We start from the raw sequence: 20,485 nt of genomic DNA, 5'->3' as shown, positions 1-20,485 counted from the left end.
TTTCTCCATCCAGTTCTGCCAAAAAAGCTCATCTTACATAACAGGTTATTCCATGAATATTCTTGAAAAAAATTAATTAATTAGTCAATCTCAACCTGAGGAGTCAGTCACAACCTGAGGTACTCTTGAGTGTATATAACAACTGCAGAATTTATCTCAAAATACTCACAGACTTTGGGAGAAGATGAGCTGGAATCATATCACACTTTCTGAAGGCAATTCCTTTATTCCAATAAGTTACAATTTCCTGATTTCGTTGAAAGTGTCACTGATCAAAACACCCCTCTACTTCATAAGGGGCCTCTTCTTTTCCAACTGGTATGTGAAATAATTCAGGTGTGTTCTTTTTGAAGAATTCGAATTCACAGTGAGGAATGGATATGGTTGCAAAACATCAGTTAAAAGCAGTTAAAATTCATTTTTATCCAGAAAAATGTACCATTTTGAGAGAGAGAATTTCTGTTGTGACTTCTCTCTTCCTACTTTCTTTCCCTCCCACCATCCTTCACATCTACACAGTAAGAGCTATTTGTTAAATTAAGTTCCCTTTTGCGTAATTATTATGATAACTCAGCCAATAACTTCAGATTTTCCTCAGTAATGAAAAATATCTTTTCTATAGAGAATGGTTAATGTACTTCCTGGAAATGGCAGTTGGAAATAACAGGGGAAGGGGCAGAAGCAAGCTGAATTCATGTCTTGAAAACGAGGAAGAAATTGCTTTCACAGAAAGTGAAACTGATCAAGCTTTTCCATTCTGTTTTACTGACACCTTTCATGCAGTGTGACTCAGATGATTAAGGCTACATACTCGGTCTGTTTTGACAGAACTTAGGTTATCCAGAATACATGTATTGTGTGTGCATGGGTGAGTGAAAATGAGACTGGGAGGAAGGGAGACTATGGGCATGCACACATAGGATTTTATTTTCCAATTGGTTTTGTAGTCTCAACAAATTGAATCATGGAATCATAGAACCACAGAACCACAGAATCATAGAATCAGAGAATCATAGAATCATAGAATGGCCTGGGTTGGAGGGGAACTTAAAGGTCATCTTGTTAAAATAATTTTTGTGCAGTTGCACAGCCAGCTGGAAGTCTGCTAGTGTATTGACCAGGGCTGTAGTCAGCCAATGCATTGTTCTACCCAGCCCCACACTGGGGGCCAGCAGCTCCTGATCCCTCTCTAGGGGATTAATGTAACAGTATTAACTAAGAACTCTGTCTGGTTGCCTTTCAAGACCAGAAAGAATAACTCAGACACTGTCTAACCTCATGTGTTATATGAGATATCGAATATCTGAGAAAAAGATAATGCCAGGACTGCCCGTCACCACAGAGACAAAAAGAAGTGTTCCTCCTAATGTCCTGAGAGAAAAAGCATACAATGTGCTCTTGCAGTACCTCAAAATTCTCCACATATACACACTTGCTTTTTTCATGTTAACTCTGAGTCCTTTTATTATTTCTAATGATTTGACAAGTAGATGCAGTTTAGCTTCTAGTGTGTTTGTGATGCTTTCATTCTTCAAATTTATGAACCCGGTTATTTGTGTTGGGTTATTGGTCACTGAAGTAACAAAATAGCTTTTTCGGCTTGAAACTTCTACTGCAGAAATAAAATGAATACCAAATAATAAATTATTTTGCCCAATTGATAATAAGCTTTTATCACAATATTGTTCATAATTTAAAACTACCAAGAAGATTTTGATGATGATCATCCTAGATAGGCACTCAGACATATGGATATAGGAATATAAAGACTGTACTGATTCGTGTACTTTTTCAAAAATGCAATCGTAGGTTTTTTTCCTACAGGTACAAAGTAAGGTAATTTTAATTTATTTAAGAGAGAAAAATTGCCACTAAATCTTTCTGCTATTTTATATCTATACTTTTGTACATGAAAAATTACTTTGTTCCTATGTGTTACTTCTATCTCACCATCACAGTGTCTTCTCTAATAGCCAGGATTGTATCTCTTTCAAATGCAGTGTCTAAAGTTATGTTGATGGCAAAAAGATGAGATATTTAGATGTATTCAACTATTCAGCTATTTAGTCTATGTATGTGGTTGCCATGATGCATCAATAATCCAGTTTATCTTAGTTCTTTCCCTTGTTAAAAAAGAGTAAAAACAAAACCAACAGAAAATCATGAAGATCTTTTCTGCTCTTTGAGTTCAGTTTGCCAGATTTCTGTGAGGAACTATGGTATTTCAAGGGTTTCAATCATCTCTCAGGCCAGCTCAAAACACAAGATCATTCAAATTTTTTTCTACATTATATATATGCAACATGTAAGATCATAACACATAGAAAAATTTGTAATTCTAAAAAATCACAAATCTTCTTCATGTGTTAGTTTTGTTTGGTTTTGGTAGCTTGACTTCAATGAATAAAATATCTATTATTAAAAAATATTTTGTCTTCTAAAACTCTGACTTTTTTTAATCACTTATTTTCCTCTTATTTCTTCAAATACTATTGACAATTGTTTATCCTTATATTTTCTCTCTAATGTATGTGTCTTTCCTATGTTATAACTCAGGTTAGTTCTGTTTTGTCAGGAGTTATTTTTTAGCTTTTTTTCCTTTATATGGGAATATAATAGTTGTTTATTGACTTGAATTTGAGAAAGTGCATGTTTTGAAAGAGCAAGAATTCTGCTCTAAAAGACTTTACTTAATGAAAAGGTAGAGGATTTTTCCCCCCTCTGGCTATTCCCCACATACACCTTCCATCTTTTCCACTGACACATTGAAAATTATGTAGGAAAACACTAATGGAATTTAACTAATACTTTAAAACTATGTATTTTAACTAATAGATAAAAATTAATGTTTTTATATTAAATATTTTATAAGATAAATATTTATTGTCTTTATAAGCTTTCATTTTAGCTACTGATGTTCTTTAAGAAGGAAAAAACTCTGATATTGAAGCATAGTTTGTAAGGTGAACACCACACTCAATATACAGGCCAATGTGTATTTCATTGATAATTTCAGGCCTTGATACATAGCACATGTTCTAAGACTGAAAATAAGCATTTTGGACTTGCTAGGAGGTAGAGTAAAATACCAAACCAAAAAAATCTGGGTAAAAGAACAATACTGGCCAATCAAATGCCATAATATCTGCTCTACTATTATGAAAATTTCAAGAAATTTCAGGAAATTTCAGTTCCACATTACCGAGTTATACTAAAGCTAAAAAGCCGCCTCTCATTGTCCCTGAAATAGAGAAAACACTTTACACTGCTCTGGATCTTCTTACTTAACTGAGTCAGCCACGGGAAGTGCTGTTGAGCAGAGTTACATGAACAAATACGAGATCAGTTCTCCCACTTCTGGGAGAAGACATATTTAAGCATGAAAGTAAGATGTCTATGTAAACCTTTGGCACCTAGAAAGTCCAGGAAAGGTAGGAGAGATTATTTGGGATCTTTTTAGGAAAGCAGGCATTTAAACCTTGTCTGTAGTGCAAGAGCAGAGAGGGACCACATTCTGGTCTACCAGCTAACCCGGCACAACTCAACTGCAAACATCTACATCATTTTAATTTTTCTCAAGAAAAAGACAGAACTGCTTACTGGGTTGTAGTTCTTGGCATACACTTTTTTCCAGACAGTGGCTGAGCACTCTCTGGAAATGTAGTAATTAAAACAGGCCAAAGCTGTAACAGCAGATAGATAGACACCATGAATGAGCCTTGTCTAGGAGTCTGTTGTAGCCTTACAGGGTAAAACAGAGTAAAAGAGAACCAGAACATTAAAAATATCAATATAGACTATAGACTAGTTTGAAATCAGCTGCAGGGTAAAGAAAATAAGGAAGGATACAGAGTGGGAGGTATTCATCTGAGAAACAGATCTGAGGAACAGGTATACTCATGCATTCTTTACAAAATACGGACAAGAATTCAAAAGTAATTTTGAGACAAAGCTGAGTGAGGAGTTGTGAATCAGAGCAGGAAGATGATGTGTATGAACAGAGATTGGATACACAAAAATCTTCAAAGTAGTCCACGATTGCATTATTTACTTCTGCTTCTGAATAAACATTTCCTGTCTTGCTTTAGTAGATACATGGTTTTGCTAATTTTCTTTTTACTGTGTATGGTGTACTGTTCCTAAAACCTGATTTACACTTTCAAATATGAGTCGTAAATCAATGGAATTCTACTAGATCTATTTTATGAAGAGAACATGTGGGTTCATACTAAATGGGTCTAAGATCAGGAAAGAACCTCCGTGAATATATAACTGTTGCCAAACTCAACATTCCTGTTTCCAACCAATTGACTATGATTACTAATTAAAATAGAAAAAAATATTTCTTTATTTCACCTAACCTTGAATCCTGTATTTATTATTGGGTATAAGCATAAGAAAGATATAAAGCTATTAGATGGCATCCAAAGGAGGGCAACAAAGATGGTGAAGGGCCTTGATGAGAAGCCATATGAGGAGTGGCCTAATCAGCCTGGAGGAGACTGGGGAGAGACCTCATTGCACTTACAACTTCCTTGTAAGGGGAAGAGGAGGGGCAGGCAGTGACTTCTCTGAGGTGAGCCGTAAGAATGGCCTGAAGCTGTGTCAGAGGACGTTTAGGTAGGAAAAGGTTCTTTGCCGAGAGGATGTTTGGGCACTGGAACAGGGTCCCCAGCGAAGTGGTAACAGCACCAGCCTGAGAGAGTTCAGGAAGTGTGTGGACAATTCACGTGGTGTGGCTTTTGAGGATGGTCCTGAGCAGGGCCAAGAGTTGAACTCAGTAACCCTTGTGGGTCTTTTCCAATGCAGTATTTTCTGTGATTTTGTGATTTATTGTTACCATCAGTAAAGCAACTGAAACATCAGAAATATAGTTGGTGATGTAATCAACAGTGGGAAAACCATTTTCTGTTTAAAAGTTTAACAACAAATGGTACACACATTTGCTGCTCTTCTTTCTCGTTAATCATTTACTGCGGATAAGAAACCTTAGTAAGCAATTAAAATTGAATTTGTAATGAAAAAATTTGCTCTACAGAATGCAGTAGGCAAAAACTGCTATAAAGAGATAATCACAAACCATCGATTAGAGATAAAGTCTTCATTTTATCACCTAGCAACCTTACTCATACCTGCCAATGTTGCAAACAACCTAAAACAAAAGTTTGGTGATTCTGGGGCTACTTCATTGAAATTAATTCTACAATTTATGCTGCTATTGACATTAGTACAATTATAACCAATAAGATGAAGCATACTGAAATAAAACCAAACTCTCATCTAGACTGGTCATTTCAGGTATCTGCTTAAAAATTTCTCTGCTTAAAAAATTTGATCTATAGCTTTCTTTTTTATTACATCATTTCTAGAAAGAATGGGAATAATCAGCTGATTATATTGGCTTTCAATCTATGTGTAATGAAAAGTAGTTACTAGGATTTTCAGATAATTGAAAAATACAAAGATTTCTTTTTGTTTGTCTTTATGTAACAACCTAGATAGCAAGTATCTATACAGTAAATAATGTACTCCAAAACAGTTAAGTGGAAAATAAAATGGAGAACAAGGAAATATCTCTGTACTCAGTCATACAGTTTTTTCATCACCTTCATAGCCTGATGTCCAACCTAACTTTACATGAAGCTTTTCCCTGTACAAAAGAGTTTAATACTAATAAAAAACATCATTGTTTGGAAGAAAAAGGTAGCAAAAATTAAAATCAGCACATGCAGTTTGCTTTTCTGTTAAATGGTGATAGTAATTGCAATAATCACATGTCCTGCAGCCACAGCTATACAGCCTCAGATGAGTACATCTTTAAAGTGTTCCTTTTTGCCATCCAAGTGTAGACACTGGTTTTCACTGTGGCAGATTTATGCCCTAGTCTACAGCTGTTGGTGTCCAGGTACCCTTATGCATGTTTTAATGCCGTGGGCAGGATAAGGTTTTATTTGAAGGGAAGCAGCACCATCTATTGCAACCTGATAGCTTAGCTCTAGGTGATATAAAGACAGATTTGGCCTGAGCCCAGCTTTCAACTCTTTCTCGCATGCACTTTCATAAATTTGTCCAGCTTCAAATGAGGTTAGCATCTCACTTAGTATATGGTGGTGCAGGGACAGGGCTGTGTTCCATGTATGGACATGTCTAGTAAAAAGTCACATCTAAGAGACATAACTGTTTACAAACTAAGATAATATAATAGTATAATCCTAGTCCTGAATAGGACTTTTAATGCTTTTAAATTACTTGGCTAGAGTTTTTGTTTCTGAAGAGGGAGGACAGTCAAAAGTTAAGAGCATATTTTACCCAGGTGATATTCTCTCAAAATTTTCTTCCAAAAGCAGCATTAATGTAGGTGTGCAGTACAGTATGTTCTTCTAATAATGACAGTGCTATTGTCATCCATCTATATTTCTGGTTCTTCTCTTTTTTACAGACTGTCTACAAAGCCTGGCTCTGTTCCCAGTATTTTGAAGTCACACAGTTTCACTGCAGCAACAGAATTCCTTGCAAGCAATACTGTTTGGAGGTTCAAACGAGGTGTCCCTTTATATTACCAGACAATGATGATGTCATCTATGGAGGACTATCAAGTTTCATCTGTACAGGTATAGTATAGAAAAACTAATTTCACTTTTTTTTCATAAGTCTGAATATCATGTATTTAGCAGTCACTCTGAGAGCCTGAAGGTATTCCACGTCAGAAAGATTTGTTCAGGGTGCTAGGATTTGAGCTCAGATCTAGCAAGGCACAGTTATGTTACAGCTGCCTGTCATCAGCTTTAAAATGTTCGTAAAAAAAAAAAAGTTCTGGTTATTTTTTACACTTAATAATTTGGTGGAGGATTTCTTTTACTTCAGATCATATAATAATTTTTGCATGTCATGCAAAAATCAGGAAAAAAAGAGAAAGGCAGGTCTAGTTTTCAGCATATTCACCTTTGTCTGCCTACATTCTTATGCATGATGAATCAAGAATTTGAAGCACAGCATTCAAAATTGTGCAGCAGCTCTCAGGAAGTGTTTGAGAGAAGATCTTTCACTAGTGAAGAAGTTTAGGGATCAGTTGTCCACCTGTGAAAAACTGATCTTTGTCTCCTATTGAGTCTATGATCCTACATTCTGTGATTTTATTTTATTTTTTATTTTAAAAGGTATTGCTAATGTGTATCTCAGGTATCACAGATCTTTCTTTCAGGAATAAATGGGAGTCATCCTGTAGTGGTTTCAGATTCACCAATTTCTGTTTCCCAAAATTAGTAGCGGTTTGAGCGTCTCCCAGAATCATCTACTCCTTTTTCCTGATGTGAGATAGGATTAAGAGAAAAGCAAAGCAAGACCCAAACTTAAAAGGTATAAAGATAGACTTATTACTAAACACTAAAAGAAGAAAATAAGGATCAAAATGAAACTTTCAAAACTCTTCTCCCACAGCTGTCCACTTTCCCACTGACAACATAAGGAGACAAACTTGGAACTCTTGGTCAGTTTACCACCCATAAGATAGTCTTTCATAAGTTCTTAGGGAGAGGAGCCTTTCTTTTGGACTCCCATGGAGACATCACCACAAGAAACAGTTCTCTGCTGACTCCTATGACACGAATCTGCAGCCGCCTGGGGGAATTCTGCAAACCATGAAGTCCCTCCCATTTAGCAGCTTTCCCATTACATGTGTTCATGGGCCATATAAGCTTCTTCAGGGTACCATTTAAGGATGCTCTTTATCGATCTCCAAAATCATCTTCATCTCAAGAAACAGATATCTTCTTTTCCCTGGGGGAAGAGGGCATATCTTTATCTCTGTCTTCCCCTGTTCAAAATTCTCCATTGAATACCAGCTATATCAGTCCACAGCTATGACTAGAACATTGCATCCCCCTAAAAAGCATTCTATATGTGACAGGAATATTTCAGGCCGTTCTCCATGCGGAGGGAGGAGGCATCCACCAGCCTGGCTATGAGGTCCTGGTCACCATTCCTGAGCCTTCCCCCATCTTCACAGCTTTGAAATCCAACAGCTCTGCAGCCAGAGTTGTCCCCACTCAGCAGAGATCACATGAACGTCCACAGACCTCTGGATTTCAAACAGCCTTGGAGCCAGAGTTGTCCCCGCTCAGCAGAGATCATATGAACGTCCATAGACCTGTAGATTTCAAAGCTGTGATGATGGGGGAAGGCTCAGGAATGGCGACCAGGACCTCATAGCCAGGCTGGTGGATGCCTCCTCTCTCAACCCCTCGGTCTCATGGGGTGTACCAGGCCCAGCCCAGGCTCAGAGCTGCTCCCAGGGGACCCGGGGGACATCTCCCTTGGCCCAGCCGGCAGTGGGGCAGGCCTTAAAGTGGGCTGGATGTCAGTAGCCGAGGCCTCCCCTTCCCCTGCCGGCAGCACACCGCGCCAGGCCCAGGAGCAGGGGCGTTGGAGCGGGGCCAGACTGCCGCTCCTGTTACCTCTCTCAAATCCCGGAATAAACACTGTGATCCCTGGGAGCGCTCCGATTCTTAACCCTGTGTGTTGGCAGAGGCATGTCACCTTTCTAATGGCTGTATTAGCTGTCAATTTTCATGCCTAGTCACTGATTGGTTTTGGTGTAACTTCCTCAGAAGAATCGCTTTTTTGTTAAACCACCATGCATCCCCACAAAATTTCAGCTTAAACCAATGTTATCTTCAGATTCTGGTGCCTAGACTACCATCTGAGAATCTTGAAGATATTCAGGCAACTCATTCCCAGTAAACTGATAAAAAAGAATTTCAACACTCAGATAATTTGACACCCTCATCCTAATGTCAGAAATTAAACTGTCTTCACTTCTAAATTAGGGGTCCACTGGAAATTTTGATACTAAATAAGTTGTCCAAGGTAAGCTATTTAAAACCAGAGTCAATTATAAAAATCCACAAATGTTATGTACTGTCTCAGATGCAGGCATAAAGATCATGGCAACTCATTTCACTTTATATCCTGTGTTTATATTTAGGGTGATTCTGGCGGCAAGGCATTTGCTGGATTTTTTTCTTAGAGATTAAACCTATTGCACACAATCAAGCAGTATCCAACCATATGCAAAAAGTATATAACAAAAAGTAACCTGGGTTACAATTTTGAATAATCAATAAGGTGCTTAGCACTACAGACCATTAAAAAAAATTATAGCCTTCCAATATGTATATGAAGTAAGCAAATGAACATTATTTTACAGTTAAGGTGGTATAGTAGAAGTGAGAGATTTAGGAAAGCTTTATTTACCACAGGTACACAATCTATAAGTATGTGCATGTGTTCATGTATCTGCACATGTAAACACACATATGCACAAAGGCAAGAAACCCAATCAACAGCAAACAAAATCATCTTGGCATGTATCTCACAAAATTATTAGGAAATATATATCCATCTCTTCATTTTCCTAGTATTACTCATAATCCAAATTCCCTTCCTAAAACACACAAAATAGATGATTTTGAAAGATTACTGCCATCTCTGAGTTTGGGATGAAAAAGCAGCTTTAGGGGAGGATTAAACTCATTTTATTGCAGGTATTAATAGTGTGGGTATCTACACATAAACTCTGTGACTAAGCCCTCACAAGAGCCATTGGTGTAGTCAGTAGAGCTGAGAGCCATTTAATTCACCCTGAGTAGGCACCTGCACCTGATGAGAGGACTTGCTCACATCACTAGCTGTACTTTATTTGATGAAGCTGCTGTTAGTCACCAGGCTCTTATTGCAGACACTTAAAATCAGGGTGACCTAAATCTCATCTCAGCAGTCCACTAATAAATATTTTGTTGAATTTTTTTTGTCCCTCTCAAGTCCAAAGCCAGCAGCAGCAGTGCAGAACTTGAATTCACAGACCCACGGGAGTCAGCATGCTGACCCTAGAGGGTTGTGTGCAAGGGAAGATGTTGAGGGCAGTACAAGGCAGCAATTCAAACTCTGTCTGAATACAGGCCCATTTTCACCCTTATTAAGCAGGAGCTCACTGTAAGAGTGCTTTCTGCCACTAAACATGAGAAATTAGACTATAATCTGCTGCAGGAATAAAGAATTATACCTCTCTGCAGCTTAATGAAAACAGATTTATTTTATGCAAAGTACAGTGAGTTCAACAGCAAACAAAACACTTTACCTCAGCATAGCTTGTGATATATAACTTGAAATCCTTTTGAAGGAAAAGAGCCGAAAGAAGGTCCACCCATGTCTTGAGGAACATCTCCTACTGCACTTTTTTGAGCTTCTGTCTGGTATACACCTTCTGAGATTTCTAGTTATTGATCTGTCTCTTCATTAGAAAAACACAAAGAGTAAGGTTGAAAGGTATTTTTGTTTAATATTTAAGTGTCAAGTTACAGGAAAGGTGTACAAAGGAAAGCTGATTTTGTTTGGTATTGACTACAGCCCAGAGCTCAGGATGAATACCAAAGCATTGCCTGTAGTTTTTCTATTTGCAGCCAGGTGGGGATTGGTGTGGCTCCATACACCATGCTGGGAGGTGCTCCAGCTGTAGGAGCTGCTATCTCCCTTCACTTCTGTCCTACCACAGCAGTAATTCAGTGCACAGAGATCTACTGGAGATGAGGGCCTGGCAGCACTGCTGGACAACCAGGAACCCACTTTTTTTTTTCTTTCATGCCAGGATTTTTTGTGGTGTTGGGGTCTAAAAAAAACCCCCCTGTAGGCTGTAAAAAGAAATAATAAGGGCTTTGCCCTTCCTTGGAAGGTCCACATGATGACAAAACACATAGAACTGCCTATATTTCCCCAAGAAATACTGCAGTCATTTTTATATTTGTCAGTAAATTAAAAAGAAAATAGTTTCTAGTTTACAGTATGGATTAATCACAACTTCTTGGAAATTCCTGAATACCTCATATAGTAGGTAACAAGTATTCTAGCCTGAGAATGTCTAACTAGACCACCTCCAAAGAAAGCATATAATAGGAAAGGAAGAAGGCATGCTACACTCATTTTTTATCACCAGCACTCGTTTCTTGTAGAAATGCATATGAGGGTGTGGATCAACTGCAGCACAAAATGAAGTACTTGAGAGATTAATCAAAACAATCAGAATCACAGTGTGGTTCTGGTTATGGAAATATGCAGTTAGATAGAAAGAATTTAGTGTTCCTTTCTTGTCCACTTTCTTCAGGACACAGAAGGAAAAAAGTTGAGCCTTCCATCATGTGTTGTGCTCTAACATGCTGGTTTTCAGACTCATTAAAAACTGATTAATTCCTCTCAGTTTAGACGTTTGGAGTTCATATCCATATGACTGAAGTTTCCAATGGTTTCAGCCAATGTTTATTTCTACAGCTTAGCTGTCTAGAACTGCCCATACAAACCAGAATCTCATTTGAGGAAGATAACAATAGGTTTTTCAGGTGTACATACACACATGGCAAATTACAGTGAATTAGACTCATGCAAAGTTCCAGGTCAGGTTTTTTAACTGTAACTTCTAAGAAAACAGTGTTCATATCAGCAGGATTATTTCTATTGTAAATATACTCATCTCTTCCTTTACTAAATATAGAGATGGGGCTACAGCAACATACTACCCTACTCCAACCATTAATGCACATTTGGTCTACAAAATTAGACTACAGGAAGGAAAAATCCTTTCAGAGGCATTTAAGATTGACATGAGATAGATATTCAGTACCAGCTTCTTCATTGTACAGATCTTCTCATATTCCCAAAATTACTTGTAATACAGACATTGCCTATTCTGACTTCTTGGATAAACTGCTGTCCACATGCCAAGTCTGGACCAGTTTGGAGTACAGGCTTAGGGCTAATTGTGTTCTTAAGGGCTTTCTTTGTAATGACCATGACTTATGGTCTCTATGTGCCCTGCGGCATAACGGGGCAATCACCCAGCATCAACTCTTAGGTCAGAAATCCCAGCCACATGCTCACACTCTTTATCTGTACATGGATGTGATTGGCATTTAATGGAGAAGGAGAGCTGCTCTTTGAAGGAAAGGAAGGAAATTTAGTGAGCAGAGGATGTGTTGCATTACCTTCTTCCAAAAGTAGCATGACATGCTTATGTATTTCGTAAGAGTAGTGCCATCAGAATGAGTCTTCTGCCAGCAAGAGAAGAATCAAATTTGTCTGTTTTCTTGTGTTCTATTCTCCTATGTGGAACAACTTCTGGTACTTTTCAATCAGAAGGGCCAAAGAAAAGGGAGAGAAGAGGTAAGTAGACAGTGATTAAGGTGCTTTAGATCACTAAAATCTTTCAGTTCATATTAGTTTAGTCTCCTAATTTTATGTGTTCTGATTAACATCTCAGTTGCTTGGAACATAACGTGAATCAATTTTTGGCAAATAACAGTAACATATGTTTATGTGATCCATGCAAAGTAGCACTTCCATGGAAACTCCACCTCCTTTACAGTAAAGAATTAGCTGGAAATAAATTATCAGTCATGCTTCATTGCACACCTAAGTTTCCAAGACATAGTGAGAATTATTACAGAGGAATTCTCATCAATCTGTAGGAGAAGTGTATGACTTAGAAGGGTCAGCAAAAGTATTAGGAGAAATTCTGTAAACTTGCAGCTTCCTCTCAAGGGGCAGATGTGTGACTGGGTTTCACCAACAGGTTTACTTATAGCGTGTCTTTTTCAAAACAGATGCCCTGATTTTCAGTGCAATTTGAAAAGCAATTTCCTTGAGAAAATGTGATATATGGAAAGCAATACACTCTATCTCTTTTGTAGAACAATTCAAGAAGAGAAAATCACTCTGATTCAATCTACTTTATGTTCTTGACAAATTCAAAAAACCAGTTTGATCCAAATTCTTCTTCTAAAAGTATCTCATAATAATGTGTCATTTGCCTCCTGTCTGCACTTCTTAATAGATCCTAAAAAAATCAAAATATTAAGCTAACATAGCAGGATAAATCCTTTTATATTTGGTAAGCATGGTTTACATGATTACTAGCCATGGATCTGCTTACAGCAAAAATTTGACATGGCTTTTTGCAGCAAAATCTTTCAGCCAAATACCTCACCTTTTTGAGTCTAGTGTTCTTCTAGTTTTGAGTACTGGGGCTTTCCCATGAGTGAGGTTCCATATCATAGTAGGTTTATTAGCTGTAAATATTCTTCTCCTATAATAATGACCCAATTTACTTATTGATATCCCTAATCTTTCTGTGGTGACACAGTACTTAGCTATCTATAATCCTTTCCTATCATATCACGATGGTACATCCTTTTAATCAAAGATTCTACATACAGAAGCAAAACTGGAGACTGGGAAAAGAAAAATGCTTTCTAGAGGCAAATTTTCCTGTATCTCAAACAGTAGAGGTAAAAATCTTCATTGTATAGTATTAAGAGTCATCTATTTATTCATTTTTCCGACTTGCAGAAGCTCAGTTTTAGAGGGGTAACTCTGATTTGCACAAGCAGCAGGAAATTTTTCATATGCATAATTTAGGACGAAATCATGAGGATACATATATATATATATATATATATATATATATATATATATATATATATATATATATTCATATCTATATCATGAAGAAACATTATGAATTCTTGGATATGGGCACATATGCATATGCATAAGAAAATATGAATGCATTGACTATCTAAATAACCAACATATAGTAATAAAAAAATCTTAAAACAGAGCAACACAGATCTCCAACCCAGATCTCTTCAACAATTGGAGTTGAAAAATGGAAGTTAGCCTTTTCAAAAGAGCTGAACAGTCTTAGTCACCAGTTTAAGAATAATCTGTTTGAATAAAGAATAATTTATTCACTTCAATACTCTTCTACATATAATTTTGTTTCATTTTTTATAATGGCAAGGTATAAAATACACGTCCTAATCATAATGATGTGTCACAGACACAGCAATTTAGAAATCGAGAAGACCATCTGGGTAAGATCAAAAGTTCTGGCTTCCAGATCAGTTGTAAGCAAGCAGTGAAATCTAGTCATATAATGGTCTAATGTGTTCTTTTGACTTCCATAGTTGGAAAATGTTAATACTGAAATCTCAGAAATAATTCCTCAGAGAAACAGAAATGCCATGCAGAGTGCTGGCATTCACTGATACGGTGATATCAGGCTGGATGGATTACTCTTGGCAGACATTATTTACTTTGGGCTTCACAATAAAATGGAGTATTCAAAACTTCTGATATGCTACATCCACTTATCTTGTTTCAAGGTCTTTTCTCAAGCATGAGAAGTTTTCGCATACTTCTCAAAAATAATCAGAAATCTATGTGAAAAATGAACCAGGTTAGAATTCTACAGAAAGTGAAGGAGGAAAAAGCATAACATATCATAAGGATCTGTTTTGTTTCTGTGGCTTCCCAAATACTTATCCAGCAATGACAACACACATTCAAACAGACCAGTTTTCCCATAATGCAGAATACTATGGCTCCATAACTCTTTCTGTACAGATAAACCAAGAAGCTAAGTCAGACTACCTGCTGCAGATTCAAATCCAGCCCCAAGTATCACACATCCTGACAGTGCAGAGGAAAGCCACAGAAATACAACCACTGCTTTTATTGGCTATTTCCTGCAACTACTCAGGAAGTACAGCAGTCCCTGAGTTAGATGGTGATTCTAGCTGATCTGTGCATAATGCATGCATCAACAGTTTTGTGATTCCAATTTTTGTGTAAGATCTTGCTTGGCTTTGCTGCTTTTTCCCCAAGGCACATTCCACAAAGTGATTATGATATTCATCCCGTCACTCCTTTCTCTTTCAGTCTGATTCAGCTGAGCAGGACATACAGGTTTTATCTATTAATGTCTCCATGAACAATCTCAGTGGAGCCAGTAGCCTTAATACTTGCATCAGCATTGATATCACACAGTCCCTACAGATGTATACTTCTGTGCCTATCATCTTCATGGAGAAAAATTTATCTGGTTACAAAGAAAAGAGAGGGTTTTTACATGACATTTGTGAGTGATAGTGTATCTGTCTGGAGAATGGTCTGAAATCAAAAACTCTCCTTGCAAATTCTAGATCCTCAGTTATAATAAGTGCCTAAGTACCTCCTCATGGACTGAGATTTCTGCTGGTGAAATGTAGCTGAGTGCTGGGAAAGCTGGGAATGAAGACACAGAATTGTGAACTTTAAGTAATAAGTGAAAAGTACATTCAAGCCAGTAACAGCTGACTGGTCAGCCTCAGAAATACAGTACCAAACATCCAAGTACAATAAATAATGATGTCTACCAACTGAACTATAAAGGACAAATGAGGAAGGGGGAAGCCTTGGTGGTTTGTTGGAATGCAGGTATTGTTTTATTTCCTATACCCATGTATTTAATATTAAAAGAAAACAAAAGTCAAATAAAAGGAGGAGGAGGAAATTGACAGGCAGTGGAAGCAAGGACATGTGACCTTGGAAAAGCTTAAGATGAAATCAGGTTATGTAGGGATGGGGCAAGGAAGATCAAGAGGAATCTGGAGCTGAACTTGTCAAGACATGCGAAGAATAAAAAAAAAGGGCTTCTATACATATATTAACAAGGAAAGGAAGGCCAAAGAAGATGCATCCCCATAAAAAATGTTGGAAAACTGATAACAATAGATGAGGAGGAGGCTGAGGTACTCAGAATAACTTTTGCCTCAGTCTTCATGGCAATCTCTCTTCCTACATCTTTTAACTGGATGGACAGCAGGATGTGGACTGGAGCAAAAATCCCTCCCACTATTAGTAAAGATCAGGTTCACGACTGCCTGAGGAAGATGAATGTGCACAAGCCTATGAGACCAAATGAGTTACATCCCCAGAGACCCAAGGGAATTGGCTGATGTAGTGCCAATCCACACTTCATGATATTTGAAAAGTCACGGCAATCAAGTCAGGTCCTAGGTGAGTGGGTAATAGTTGATAGGTCAAGGAAGATGCTGGGAACTACAAACCTGTCAGATTCATCTCAGTGGCTGGGAGATCATTCTAGAAGCTGTGCTAAGGCATATGAAGAACAAGGAAGTGGTTTGAGACTATCAACATGGCTTCAACAAGGGCCAGTCCTGCCTGACCAACCAAGCAGTCTTCTACAAAGTATTATGTAATACCTTTATCAATGAAGAGATCAAGTTCACCCTTAGCAAATTTGCAGATAATACCAAGGTGAGTGGAGTGGTTGACATACCTGAAGGATGTGATGCCATTCAGAGGGACCTAGGCAAGCTCAAGAACTAGGCCCATGGGAATCTTATGAGATTTAACAAGACCAAGTACAAGGTGCTTAGGTTGAGTGATATAAAAACTGGCAGAGGGATGAATAGAAAAAGAGTAGCCTGTACAGAAGCACCTGGGGGTACTGGAACTGAATATGATCCAGCAATGTGTGCTTACAGCACAGAAAGGCATCTGTGTCCTGGGATGCCTCAAAAGCAGTGTGGCCAGCAAGGCAAATAAGGTGACATTGACCCTCTACTTTGTGCTGGTGAGAACTCACCTGAAACACCACATCCAGCTCTGGGGTCCTCAACACAGGAAGAACATCAACTTGTTGGAACAAGTCCAGAGGAGGGACACTAAGATGATCAAAAGAATGGAGCACTTTTCCTAAAAAGGAAAGACTAAGAGAACTGTGATTTTTCACCCTGGAGAAGAATAGGCTTTAGCTGCCCTAACTGTGGCCTTCCTGTACTTGAAGGGAGTCTGCAAGAAAGATGAAGAAATACTTCTTTAAAATAATGAGTGGTAATAGGACAAGGGAGAATGGTTTCAAACTGAAAGAGTAAGTTTAGATGAGATATTAAGAAATTTTAGGAATATATTCTTTAGTGTGAAGGTGGTGAGGAACTGGAACAGGTTGGCCATAGAAGCTGTGAACTCCATATCCAGGGATGTGTTCAAGGCCAATCTGGATGGGGCTTTGAGCACTGTGATCTAGTGAAAGGTGTCCCTGCACACAGCAGGGAGGTTGAAACTAGATTATCTTTAAGGTCCCATCCAACTCAAGCCATTCAATGATTCTATGAATATTTTGATAAAAGAAAAAACTAGTTTTTCCTCCTTGCTTTTCCAAGGTGATGTAGCCACCTTATTTGGACTTCTTGTTAAGTCACACGTTTGTAAACCTCTGACTTAATAGATGGACTAATTAGATCCAAGGGGCAAAAGCTTATATTTATGACTACATGCAAGTATGTGGTGAAGAATATGCATTATGTTCGGTACAAAAAGATCTTACTGAATTCATCTAAATCTTCTACATTGTCATATGAATAGTGGGTCTGTAGTTAATTGTTTATTTAATATGCAACTGCAAATTCTAAACCTAAATTCAATTGCTGAATTGAAATAAAGAGAAAATGTAATTTTACATTAAGGAACAGGTTCAATTAATCTTTGAATGTGGAGTTGTCATCAATTTATTTATAATTCAGTAAGTGCATATGCACTATTTAAATGCCTATTGATTGCCAACTTATATACATAGCTTTGATTTCAAAGGAAGTCTGGATTTTCCTACCAGAAAGGCAGAAAATATAGTTTGAAAAGTAAACAAGCCTTGGTGGAATCAAAGCATTAACCATTCTCTGTGTCTTCAATTACTACTAATCATTTGAGCTGCTGCAGTTCACAGAACAAATCATGATTCCCTGCTTCGGGAGGCATTGCCTGTATTTTGCAGTGTTTAAAAACAGACTTATGCCAAAACACCAAAAAATGGGTCTCAGAAAATAAGACTGTTTTATTATACCTTCAAGGAACAATTGTCCAGAAGTTCCAAAATGCAATAGAATTTCTTAAAGAAAAATGTGATCCTTTCAGCTATGATCTAGAGTGAGAATAAATAGTTTTTTAACCTTCAGAATGCTGCATTAAGTTTCTGACTGCAGAAGTGGAAAAACTGGTCAGGTTTAGCATAGGATAAACTCTGAATATACAGAACATGAAACAAGTAGCTTTCATTAGTGTATCTTTAAATTTGGTTTAATTGAAAAACAAAAAAACTTTATTTGGACTCACATATAACATAGCAGACAATTATGTCAATCTAGGCATCTTAACATTCTTAGCATGCCTAACACTTTTTCGTTTAGTTGCAGATCAGTGTTATGTAAGTAGGAGCCAAAGCATTCGAGTTTATCATATTTTAGGGTGTACTGCTTTTCTTTACAGGTTGTTCACAAAGTGCAAGAAATTTGGTGGCTGGACCTAAGAATGTTACACCTAAATTGCTTTTGGAAAGTAGTATTGTTGTTGGGTTATTTTGGAGAAAATGTAATTCTTGTTCCAAGGAGTAAAGCTGCTTTTGAAATCATTATCCTAATATTTCAGCACAGATAGATTTTTTTCCCCTAGAGAAACCTAGTTCTATCACAGAGTATATTATTTACTGCAGAATTTAATCTGTGATCAGTTTAAATGGAGAAAAGGTGTTTGTCTATTAGGTTAGACATTCTTGCATTTGAGCACTAGTTAAATAGCCAATTTAACTTATTTTGATTTATCAGAGGAAAACGTGTGTGAGAAGCAAACAGAACACTCTGGTTATGTTAATCTCCTATGTAGTAATGCAAACAAACTGACAATTTCCAAAAAGATAGAGTTTTCTTAGTGTTCAAAAAGTCATAATCAGATCATTTGAACTCAGTAAAGTTCAAAGGCAAAAAATACCTAACTGCACAATCAGAAACATCAAGAAATTCAATCATTGTGTGGCAAGGACAGATTGTTTTCACCTCTAAGATATGTTAAAGGCAATTTCCAGCTGGAAGAACTCAGATGAGGTAGGATAAGCAAGTCGGTTCTGAACAGCTCTGTTTGGAAGCTGTTCCTGTGATGTAGTTTCATTTCCATAGGTTTGAAAATTAAAATAGTTAGTATCATTAGTACATAATTTTTTGTTATTTAATGCCTGTTTTTATGTGCTAGCATACTAATAGAAGAATTTCAAGGTCCAATTTTTGTGGAAACATCCTGGTTGATTAACTCTTACTTCATCATTGGTTTTTATTTTCCAAAAAAAGAATTCAAACAACCTTATCATTCGAATATCAATAATTGCTTTTTAATGTTGCTTCTTTACACAATCATGCTCAGCATCATACATCTGTTGAATGATCTTTTGATGCTGCTTCCTGTTAGATGATGCATATTCCTTTAACATCTCTAATTATACAGAATGGCAGGACTTCTGAGGCCCTCAGTCTCACCCAAACATTTGGAATCAGCAGCTTAGACTAAATGTCAACAGTTCCTTCAAGCTACCACTTCTACCAATCCTTGTGCCTGATATTTATTTTTGTTTTGTGTTTACCCTACAGGGCTCTATGAAAACTATCCAACCAATTCAGAACCAGAATGCTGTGATGTCAGATGGGACTATTATCAGATCATCAACCCAAAGGGACTATAAAAACAAGTGGTTCAACAATGTGTCACAGGACATCGCTCACAGTTTCATCAGCATCAAGACTGTGTAACAGCAGACTTAAACTGTGTGTTCTTGTATTAATTCTCTTACATACAGTACTTACAGTCTCAGCAGCACAGAACTCAACAGGATGGGCTTTGGAAGCATAACAACTTTGGAAGATAATTCAACCAATGAGGAATAAACGAAAAGATTCATCTTACATGATAGAAACAGGCCCAAATGACTACAGTCAAAAAATAACAAGGACTGAGTGCTTTACCCTCAGATCTCTTCTTGAATGACCTTTTGGGTAAAATGAAAAGAATGGGCCGCTACCCAAACAACAAGGACACAAAACACAGCTTTTTATGACTAAAAGGCTGTTTGGTGACTTAACTTTCTCACCATTTATACACTGTGTTTTAATGTTTGGAGTTTCTTTTTTGTTTGTTTGTTTTTTGCACTTGTTAATACAGGATTTTATTTTGGGACAGTTTCTCAAAGCTAAATTAAGTCTTTTCTCTGTCGATATATTTCTAGTCATTGTGTGTGTTCATCTGATAGTTCTGTCTTTTATGTCCTGTCAGTTTCTTAGAGGAATGACTGCTATGATTTCATGACATAGCAAAAAAAAAAAAAAAAAAAAAAGAAAAAAAAAAAAAAAAAAAAAAAAAACAAAAAAAAAAAAGAAAAAAAAAAAAAAAAAAAAAAAAAAAAAAAAAAAAAAGAAAAAAGAAAAAAAAAAGAAAAAGCCACCACAAACCCAAAAAGCCCACAAAAAACCCCAACAAAAACCCACAAAAAAAATAAACAATGAAACAAAATTTAACCAAAAAAAGATAAAAATAATAAGAAAAGGAAAAGAAAAAAAGCAACCACAAAAAGAACCCCAAACAAACCTTACTGTCTCTTATCCATGGGAACCATTCATCTCCTTTCCCTTTCCCATCTACCGTCACAGACAACATAAATTTGCTTCTGTCTGTGTAATCACAATGAATGGGTACACAATTCCAGTGTGCCTCTGCCACTGTTGCACAAACAGTTGACTGAGCAAACCCAAAAGGAGCATGAAGGGGGTTCCTTTTAGCT

The 20,485-nt window shown here is 37.1% G+C and overlaps 1 protein-coding gene across 1 annotated transcript in view; it reads left to right on the top strand.

The window, feature by feature from the left end:
• Window positions 1–20,144, top strand: part of NALF1 (NALCN channel auxiliary factor 1) — a 440,143-nt gene extending 419,999 nt beyond the window's left edge. The window contains 4 exon segments of the mRNA XM_066313511.1: window positions 6,440–6,611; window positions 19,302–19,358; window positions 19,361–19,540; window positions 19,543–20,144. Coding sequence (XP_066169608.1) covers window positions 6,440–6,611; window positions 19,302–19,358; window positions 19,361–19,540; window positions 19,543–19,595 — 462 coding nt within the window. The 3' untranslated portion in view covers window positions 19,596–20,144.
• Window positions 20,145–20,485: the final 341 nt, after the last annotated feature.

This window comes from Sylvia atricapilla, chromosome 2, assembly GCF_009819655.1.
Source record: "Sylvia atricapilla isolate bSylAtr1 chromosome 2, bSylAtr1.pri, whole genome shotgun sequence".
In the NCBI taxonomy this organism is placed as follows: Eukaryota; Metazoa; Chordata; class Aves; order Passeriformes; family Sylviidae; genus Sylvia; species Sylvia atricapilla.
The sequence above is the reverse complement of the archived record's forward strand: the minus strand, read 5'-3'. Positions and strand labels throughout refer to the sequence as shown.